At 37.8% G+C, this 10,191-nt stretch overlaps 1 protein-coding gene across 1 annotated transcript in view; it reads right to left on the bottom strand.

Moving 5' to 3' along the window:
* Positions 1-10,191, bottom strand: part of ak5 (adenylate kinase 5) — a 155,522-nt gene that overhangs the window by 13,435 nt on the left and 131,896 nt on the right. Inside the window, 1 exon segment of the mRNA XM_084195324.1 lies at positions 134-206. Coding sequence (XP_084051450.1) covers positions 134-206 — 73 coding nt within the window.

Genomic DNA, 10,191 nt, shown 5'->3' with positions numbered 1-10,191 from the left:
ATTCAAATCTCAACACGTCAAACAACCTAACTTTCTCTCCAACTGAAAGCCTAATTTTCAGCTTCCGCCTTCCTCACCGTCTGCTAGGAACCAACGAAATGATCCAGTATCAAACATCCGCTCCCGTCTGCACATGTCCGTATGGACTCTGAAATCTCTACATTCCCAGGACACTTTTCAAGGGAGGTGCGCGGAAACACGGAATCCTGTGTGGACGGGAGTGGACATTTTATTGAAGCAGAAGGTGTAAATTAAGCAAAACACTCCGATGCTATATTTTCTCTCTCTCTCTCTCTCTCTCTCTCTCTCTCTCTCTCTCTCTCTCTCTCTCTCTCTCTCTCTCTCTCAAGGGCTTTATACATGCTGTATGTTTCCATTACCAAAGCAAGTGAAATAGAAGGGAAATAAACAATAAAAACTGAACAATTAGGAGGAAGGAGGTGCAGCTCAGGGCTCATAGTCTGTCTTCTCTTGAGAGCCAGGTCTGCCGATGACGGCCTCTCTCAAGGTCAGGTATTCTGCCACTGTGTACTCTCTGTTTAGGGCCAAATAGCATTCTAGTTTGCTCCGTTTTTTTGTTAATTCTTTCCAATGTGTCAAGTAATTATCTTTCTGTTTTCTCCATGATTTGGTTGGGTCTAATTGTGTTGTTGTCCTGGGGCTCTGTGGGGTCTGTTCGTGTTTATGAACAGAGCCCCAGGACCAGCTTGCTTAGAGGACTCTTCTCCAGGTTCATCTCTCTGTAAGTGAGGGCGTTGTTATGGAAGGTTTTTGGAATCACTTCCATCCTTGTAGAATTTAATTGCTCTTTTCTGGATATTGAGAATTAGCAGGAATCATCCTAATTCTTCTCTGCGTGCATTATTTGGTGTTTTTCGTTGTACATGGAGGGAGTCTCAATTTGGTCTTGGTCCCAATTAGTGAATTATTGGTTTGTGAACAGAGCCCCAGGACCAGCTTGCTTAGGGGTCTCTTCTCCAGGTTCATCTCTCTGTAGGTGATGGCTTTGTTTTGGAAGGTTTGGGAATCGCTTCCTTTTAAGGTGGTTGTAGAATTTAACGGCTCTTTTCTAGATTTTGATCATTAGTGCGTAACCCCTAATTCTGCTCTGCATGCATTATTTGGTGTTTTACGTTGTACACTGAGGATATTTTTGCAGAATTCTGCATGCAGAGTCTCAATTTGGTGTTTGTCCCATTTTGTGAGTTCTTGGTTGGTGAGCGGACCCCAGACCTCACAACCATAAAGGGCAATGGGGTTCTATAACTGATTCAAGTATTTTTAGCCAGATCCTAATTGGGATGTCAAATTACCCAAGTTACTTCAATGGGCCACGCGGTGCATTCTGGGTGATTCTGAGACAAGGTGTCACGCCCTGACTCAGGGGACTCTTATATGTTGAGTCAGGGTGTGAATATTCTATGTTGTGTATATTCTATGTGAATGATTTAGTATGTGTGGATCTATGTTGGCCGGTGTGGTTCCCAATCAGAGGCAGCTGTTGACTTAGGCAGCCTGTTGGCAGTCGTTAGTTGTGGGATCTTGTTCCGTGGGGAGGCTTGTTTAGCGTTCAGCCTGAGGACTTCACGTTTCGTTTGGTTTGGTTTGTTGTTTTGTCGTGTGTTTATCATTTAAATAAACATGTACGCATTTCACGCTGCGCCTTGGTCTGACCCATCCTTAAACGAACGTGACACAAGGAGCGCTCTCCTTTCAAGGAGTGAATGGGAGTCTATTCTCAAAAAAAAAAACATTAGCACAAATTTCGTCAAAAAGAAGTACAACGTTGCAAATCTTTTCCGAGATGAGAGATAATTAACTTGCTATCGTATAGCTTTGGAATTGTGACATGACATACTTTCGAGGAAAATAGGCTTCTCGACATATACACTGACTTTGAGTAGGAATTGCGTGACAATTAGCTTAGCAAGCGCGTGATGCAGCAGGACAACGTGAACACGATTGGTCGACAGTCTGCCGGGTGGGGTGTTATACATTCCTCCATTCATTGGATTCCCATCTCCTTTTTCTATTATCTCTGGCAACGGCACCATGAACCCTGGACTGAACAGGCAGACAAAGAAGGACCCGCCGTTAAATTACACATTTCTTAAAAGTATCGCAAAAATATGATCAATGGCTCATTCGAGAGAAGACATCCTTCCGAGTTATGACATCGACCAGTAATCTGACTTGTATGATAGACATAGTCTGTCCCAGGGTCTCCTTAATGCTAAACGCCAAGCAGAGACGCACGCAGTCTTTGGTATGACTCGGCCAGGGCTTAAACTCCCAATCTCAGGGCAGACACTTAAACCACAAGACCACTGAGTTGGTCGCCTTATGTAGTTGGGCCTGGATTCAATCAGATCGTTACAGATTGCGTTATAAAAATGCAAAGGTAATTTAAATAAAAAATAAAAATGTAAAGGTAATTTCCAATCGAGCCGACATACGCAGCGCGGGATCATTGCCTTTAAATTTCAATCACTCTGTAACGCTGAACTTTTCGCGATACGAATTGAATAGAGCCCTTAACCAGCGTTGGCCGACATCCATATAGCAGATGTTCTGGCGGTGTTGGAGGTGTAACTGTGGTATGAACATTTCGGACCGCTCCCTTCCTTATTATCCTGCGCTAGAAAGTGCCAACTTTTTCAATGGTAGAAATAATGACTCTCAAATGTCAAACCATTGATGTTGGGCTAATGCATGTTTTCATGTTCAAACCATTGATGTTAGCGAAATGCATGTTTTCATGTTCAAACCATTGATGTTGGGCTAATGCATGTTTTCATGTTCAAACCATTGATGTTGGACTAATGCATGTTTTCATGTTCAAACCATTGATGTTGGGCTAATGCATGTTTTCATGTTCAAACCATTGATGTTAGCGAAATGCATGTTTTCATGTTCAAACCATTGATGTTGGGCTAATGCATGTTTTCATGTTCAAATCATTGATGTTGGGCTAATGCATGTTTTCATGTTCAAATCATTGATGTTAGCGAAATGCATGTTTTCATGTTCAAACCATTGATGTTAGGCTAATGCATGTTTTCATGTTCAAACCATTGATGTTAGCGAAATGCATGTTTTCATGTTCAAACCATTGATGTTGGGCTAATGCATGTTTTCATGTTCAAACCATTGATGTTAGCGAAATGCATGTTTTCATGTTCAAACCATTGATGTTGGGCTAATGCATGTTTTCATGTTCAAACCATTGATGTTAGCGAAATGCATGTTTTCATGTTCAAACCATTGATGTTAGGCTAATGCATGTTTTCATGTTCAAACCATTGATGTTGGGCTAATGCATGTTTTCATGTTCAAACCATTGATGTTGGGATAATGCATGTTTTCATGTCCAAACCATTGATGTTGGGCTAATGCATGTTTTCATGTTCAAACCATTGATGTTGGGCTAATGCATGTTTTCATGTTCAAACCATTGATGTTGGGCTAATGCATGTTTTCATGTTCAAACCATTGATGCTAGGCTAATGCATGTTTTCATGTTCAAACCATTGATGCTAGGCTGATGCATGTTTGCATGTTCAAACCATTGATGTTGGGCTAATGCATGTTTTCATGTTCAAACCATTGATGTTGGGCTAATGCATGTTTTCATGTTCAAACCATTGATGCTAGGCTGATGCATGTTTACACATGCACGCAGCTAAATTAAACTTCTAACGCGGCTGCATGTGATTTGTCGGATTATAATGGGGTGTGGTTTTGTTGCATCCAATTGCAGTGTCCACGATAAGGTAACGCAATGAGCCGCTTGTGGATTTGACAGCTCTAAGACAGTTCCACCTCCGACACCGCCAGAGAATGGCAGAGAAAACAACCACTATGCGGATGTCAATTTGATTGAATCTAGCCCTAAGTGTAACATAAAGTGACTGAGTTTGAATACTCAAAAATTATCTTTGCTTGTCCTACATGATCAGGAGACGTCGTCGTAGGGCCAAAAGGTCAAAGGTAGTATACTATCTAGGTAATAGGGTGCCATTTGACCCTTCGCTGAGCCCCGCCCCCCTTGGTTGCTGTTGCAACCTCGTTCAACATTTTCCCGGGAGGCCCAACTCCCCTTTTAAAAACAAAAACTCACAATGATCTCAAACTGCAATTAAACACTGACTACCTCTTGCTGATCAGAAGACTCTCTGGTATGTTGTGGTGAACTGTCGTTACAATTGCTTCACGGGAACCTTGTCAAATGAACCCTTTTAAAGGGTTCTTCAAAGAACTTATAGGGGTTCCCCCACAGTTTCAATCTGAAGAACCCCTAAAGGATACTGCTGGATCCTTTTCTTTTTAGAGCGTAGGTCTGACACTGAGGGGAGATGCTGCTGAGGAGTCGAAGACTGTGAGGAAGTGAAGACTGATAGGAAGTGAAGACGGATAGGAAGTGAAGACTGTGAGGAAGTGAAGACTGATAGGAAGTGAAGACTGATAGGAAGTGAAGACTGATAGGAAGTGAAGACTGTGAGGAAGTGAAGACGGATAGGAAGTGAAGACTGTGAGGAAGTGAAGACTGTGAGGAAGTGAAGACGGATAGGAAGTGAAGACTGTGAGGAAGTGAAGACGGATAGGGAAGTGAAGACTGTGAGGAAGTGAAGACTGATAGGAAGTTAAGACTGTGAGGAAGTGAAGACTGTGAGGAAGTGAAGACTGTGAGGAAGTGAAGACTGTGAGGAAGTGAAGACTGATAGGAAGTGAAGACTGATAGGAAGTGAAGACTGTGAGGAAGTGAAGACTGATAGGAAGTGAAGACTGATAGGAAGTGAAGACTGTGAGGAAGTGAAGGCTGATAGGAAGTGAAGACTGATAGGAAGTGAAGACTGATAGGAAGTGAAGACTGATAGGAAGAGAAGACTGTGAGGAAGTGAAGACTGATAGGAAGTGAAGACTGTGAGGAAGTGAAGTCTGATAGGAAGTGAAGACTGTGAGGAAGTGAAGACTGATAGAAAGTGAAGACTGTGAGGAAGTGAAGACTGATAGGAAGTGAAGACTGTGAGGAAGTGAAGACTGATAGGAAGTGAAGACTGATAGGAAGTGAAGACTGTGAGGAAGTGAAGACTGTGAGGAAGTGAAGACTGATAGGAAGTGAAGACTGATAGGAAGTGAAGACGGATAGGAAGTGAAGACTGATAGGAAGTGAAGACTGATAGGAAGTGAAGACTGTGAGGAAGTGAAGACTGATAGGAAGTGAAGACTGATAGGAAGAGAAGACAGATAGGAAGTGAAGACTGTGAGGAAGTGAAGACGGATAGGAAGTGAAGACTGATAGGAAGTGAAGACGGATAGGAAGTGAAGACTGATAGGAAGTGAAGACTGATAGGAAGTGAAGACTGTGAGGAAGTGAAGACTGATAGGAAGTGAAGACTGATAGGAAGTGAAGACTGATAGGAAGTGAAGACTGATAGGAAGTGAAGACGGATAGGAAGTGAAGACTGATAGGAAGTGAAGACTGATAGGAAGTGAAGACTGTGAGGAAGTGAAGACTGTGAGGAAGTGAAGACTGTCTTCCTCCATCTAACATTAGAGCTTAAGACAATGACTCTGTGTGCATCCCAAACTGCACCCTATTCCCTATATAGTGCACTACTTTAGACCAGAGAATGGCACCCTATTCCCTATATAGTGCACTACTTTAGACCAGAGAATGGCACCCTATTCCCTATATAGTGCACTACTTTAGACCAGAGAATGGCACCCTATTCCCTATATAGTGCACTACTTTAGACCAGAGAATGGCACCCTATTCCCTATATAGTGCACTACTTTAGACCAGAGAATGGCACCCTATTCCCTATATAGTGCACTACTTTAGACCAGAGAATGGCACCCTATTCCCTATATAGTGCACTACTTTAGACCAGAGAATGGCACCCTATTCCCTATATAGTGCACTACTTTAGACCAGAGAATGGAACCCTATTCCCTATATAGTGCACTACTTTAGACCAGAGAATGGCACCCTATTCCCTATATAGTGCACTACTTTAGACCAGAGAATGGCACCCTATTCCCTATATAGTGCACTACTTTAGACCAGAGAATGGCACCCTATTCCCTATATAGTGCACTACTTTAGACCAGAGAATGGAACCCTATTCCCTATATAGTGCACTACTTTAGACCAGAGAATGGCACCCTATTCCCTATATAGTGCACTACTTTAGACCAGAGAATGGCACCCTATTCCCTATATAGTGCACTACTTTAGACCAGAGAATGGCACCCTATTCCCTATATAGTGCACTACTTTAGACCAGAGAATGGCACCCTATTCCCTATATAGTGCACTACTTTAGACCAGAGAATGGCACCCTATTCCCTATATAGTGCACTACTTTAGACCAGAGAATGGCACCCTATTCTCCACCTCCCACTATAAATATTAATCATCTGTCCTTTCAAATGCCTCCACGGCGGCCGGCGCTCTGTCTATGTCTTAAAAAAAAAGAAGGTAAATTTAAGATTTGCATTAATTTCTGAAAATGTATTAGGGGCAGGTGGGAGGAATGGAAGGTGGAGGACGAGGAGGATATTCTGCTTCCTAATGACGTTGGAGCTTGAAATGCCAATGTGACATTTGATAACAGTAATAGCCTTAGTAATGTCTTGGTGAATATATGATATATGTTAAAAACAGCCTTAGTAATGTATTGGTGAATATATGATCCATGTTAAAAACAGCCTTAGTAATGTCTTGGTGAATATATGATCCATGTTAAAAACAGCCTTAGTAATGTCTTGGTGAATATATGATATATGTTAAAAACAGCCTTAGTAATGTCTTGGTGAATATATGATATATGTTAAAAACAGCCTTAGTAATGTCTTGGTGAATATATGATACATGTTAAAAACAGCCTTAGTAATGTCTTGGTGAATATATGATATATGTTAAAAACAGCCTTAGTAATGTCTTGGTGAATATATGATCCATGTTAAAAACAGCCTTAGTAATGTCTTGGTGAATATATGATATATGTTAAAAACAGCCTTAGTAATGTCTTGGTGAATATATGATATATGTTAAAAACAGCCTTAGTAATGTCTTGGTGAATATATGATATATGTTAAAAACAGCCTTAGTAATGTCTTGGTGAATATATGATATATGTTAAAAACAGCCTTAGTAATGTCTTGGTGAATATATGATACATGTTAAAAACAGCCTTAGTAATGTCTTGGTGAATATATGATATATGTTAAAAACAGCCTTAGTAATGTCTTGGTGAATATATGATATATGTTAAAAACAGCCTTAGTAATGTCTTGGTGAATATATGATCCATGTTAAAAACAGCCTTAGTAATGTATTGGTGAATATATGATCCATGTTAAAAACAGCCTTAGTAATGTCTTGGTGAATATATGATCCATGTTAAAAACAGCCTTAGTAATGTCTTGGTGAATATATGATATATGTTAAAAACAGCCTTAGTAATGTCTTGGTGAATATATGATACATGTTAAAAACAGCCTTAGTAATGTCTTGGTGAATATATGATACATGTTGAAAACAGCCTTAGTAATGTCTTGGTGAATATATGATACATGTTAAAAACAGCCTTAGTAATGTCTTGGTGAATATATGATATATGTTAAAAACAGCCTTAGTAATGTCTTGGTGAATATATGATACATGTTAAAAACAGCCTTAGTAATGTCTTGGTGAATATATGATCCATGTTAAAAACAGCCTTAGTAATGTCTTGGTGAATATATGATATATGTTAAAAACAGCCTTAGTAATGTCTTGGTGAATATATGATACATGTTAAAAACAGCCTTAGTAATGTCTTGGTGAATATATGATACATGTTAAAAACAGCCTTAGTAATGTCTTGGTGATTATATGATATATGTTAAAAACAGCCTTAGTAATGTCTTGGTGAATATATGATACATGTTAAAAACAGCCTTAGTAATGTCTTGGTGAATATATGATCCATGTTAAAAACAGCCTTAGTAATGTCTTGGTGAATATATGATCCATGTTAAAAACAGCCTTAGTAATGTATTGGTGAATATATGATATATGTTAAAAACAGCCTTAGTAATGTCTTGGTGAATATATGATACATGTTAAAAACAGCCTTAGTAATGTCTTGGTGATTATATGATACATGTTAAAAACAGCCTTAGTAATGTATTGGTGAATATATGATACATGTTAAAAACAGCCTTAGTAATGTCTTGGTGAATATATGATCCATGTTAAAAACAGCCTTAGTAATGTCTTGGTGAATATATGATATATGTTAAAAACAGCCTTAGTAATGTCTTGGTGAATATATGATATATGTTAAAAACAGCCTTAGTAATGTCTTGGTGAATATATGATATATGTTAAAAACAGCCTTAGTAATGTCTTGGTGAATATATGATACATGTTAAAAACAGCCTTAGTAATGTCTTGGTGAATATATGATATATGTTAAAAACAGCCTTAGTAATGTCATGGTGAATATATGATATATGTTAAAAACAGCCTTAGTAATGTCTTGGTGAATATATGATACATGTTAAAAACAGCCTTAGTAATGTCTTGGTGAATATATGATACATGTTAAAAACAGCCTTAGTAATGTCTTGGTGAATATATGATCCATGTTAAAAACAGCCTTAGTAATGTCTTGGTGAATATATGATACATGTTAAAAACAGCCTTAGTAATGTCTTGGTGAATATATGATCCATGTTAAAAACAGCCTTAGTAATGTCTTGGTGAATATATGATATATGTTAAAAACAGCCTTAGTAATGTCTTGGTGAATATATGATATATGTTAAAAACAGCCTTAGTAATGTCTTGGTGAATATATGATATATGTTAAAAACAGCCTTAGTAATGTCTTGGTGAATATATGATCCATGTTAAAAACAGCCTTAGTAATGTCTTGGTGAATATATGATACATGTTAAAAACAGCCTTAGTAATGTCGTGGTGATTATATGATATATGTTAAAAACAGCCTTAGTAATGTCTTGGTGAATATATGATATATGTTAAAAACAGCCTTAGTAATGTCTTGGTGAATATATGATCCATGTTAAAAACAGCCTTAGTAATGTCTTGGTGAATATATGATATATGTTAAAAACAGCCTTAGTAATGTCTTGGTGAATATATGATATATGTTAAAAACAGCCTTAGTAATGTCTTGGTGAATATATGATCCATGTTAAAAACAGCCTTAGTAATGTCTTGGTGAATATATGATCCATGTTAAAAACAGCCTTAGTAATGTCTTGGTGAATATATGATATATGTTAAAAACAGCCTTAGTAATGTCTTGGTGAATATATGATATATGTTAAAAACAGCCTTAGTAATGTCTTGGTGAATATATGATACATGTTAAAAACAGCCTTAGTAATGTCTTGGTGAATATATGATATATGTTAAAAACAGCCTTAGTAATGTCTTGGTGAATATATGATCCATGTTAAAAACAGCCTTAGTAATGTCTTGGTGATTATATGATATATGTTAAAAACAGCCGTAGTAATGTCTTGGTGAATATATGATACATGTTAAAAACAGCCTTAGTAATGTCTTGGTGAATATATGATACATGTTAAAAACAGCCTTAGTAATGTCTTGGTGAATATATGATACATGTTAAAAACAGCCTTAGTAATGTCTTGGTGAATATATGATACATGTTAAAAACAGCCTTAGTAATGTCTTGGTGAATATATGATACATGTTAAAAACAGCCTTAGTAATGTCTTGGTGAATATATGATACATGTTAAAAACAGCCTTAGTAATGTCTTGGTGAATATATGATCCATGTTAAAAACAGCCTTAGTAATGTCTTGGTGAATATATGATATATGTTAAAAACAGCCTTAGTAATGTCTTGGTGAATATATGATATATGTTAAAAACAGCCTTAGTAATGTCTTGGGTGAATATATGATATATGTTAAAAACAGCCTTAGTAATGTCTTGGTGATTATATGATATATGTTAAAAACAGCCTTAGTAATGTATTGGTGAATATATGATATATGTTAAAAACAGCCTTAGTAATGTCTTGGTGAATATATGATATATGTTAAAAACAGCCTTAGTAATGTCTTGGTGAATATATGATATATGTTAAAAACAGCCTTAGTAATGTCTTGGTGAATATATGATATATGTTAAAAACAG

Source organism: Coregonus lavaretus (assembly GCF_964263955.1).
Source record: "Coregonus lavaretus genome assembly, contig: HAP1_SCAFFOLD_436, whole genome shotgun sequence".
NCBI lineage: Eukaryota > Metazoa > Chordata > Actinopteri > Salmoniformes > Salmonidae > Coregonus > Coregonus lavaretus.
Note: the sequence above shows the minus strand (reverse complement) of the source record. Positions and strands in the feature narration are given on the sequence as shown.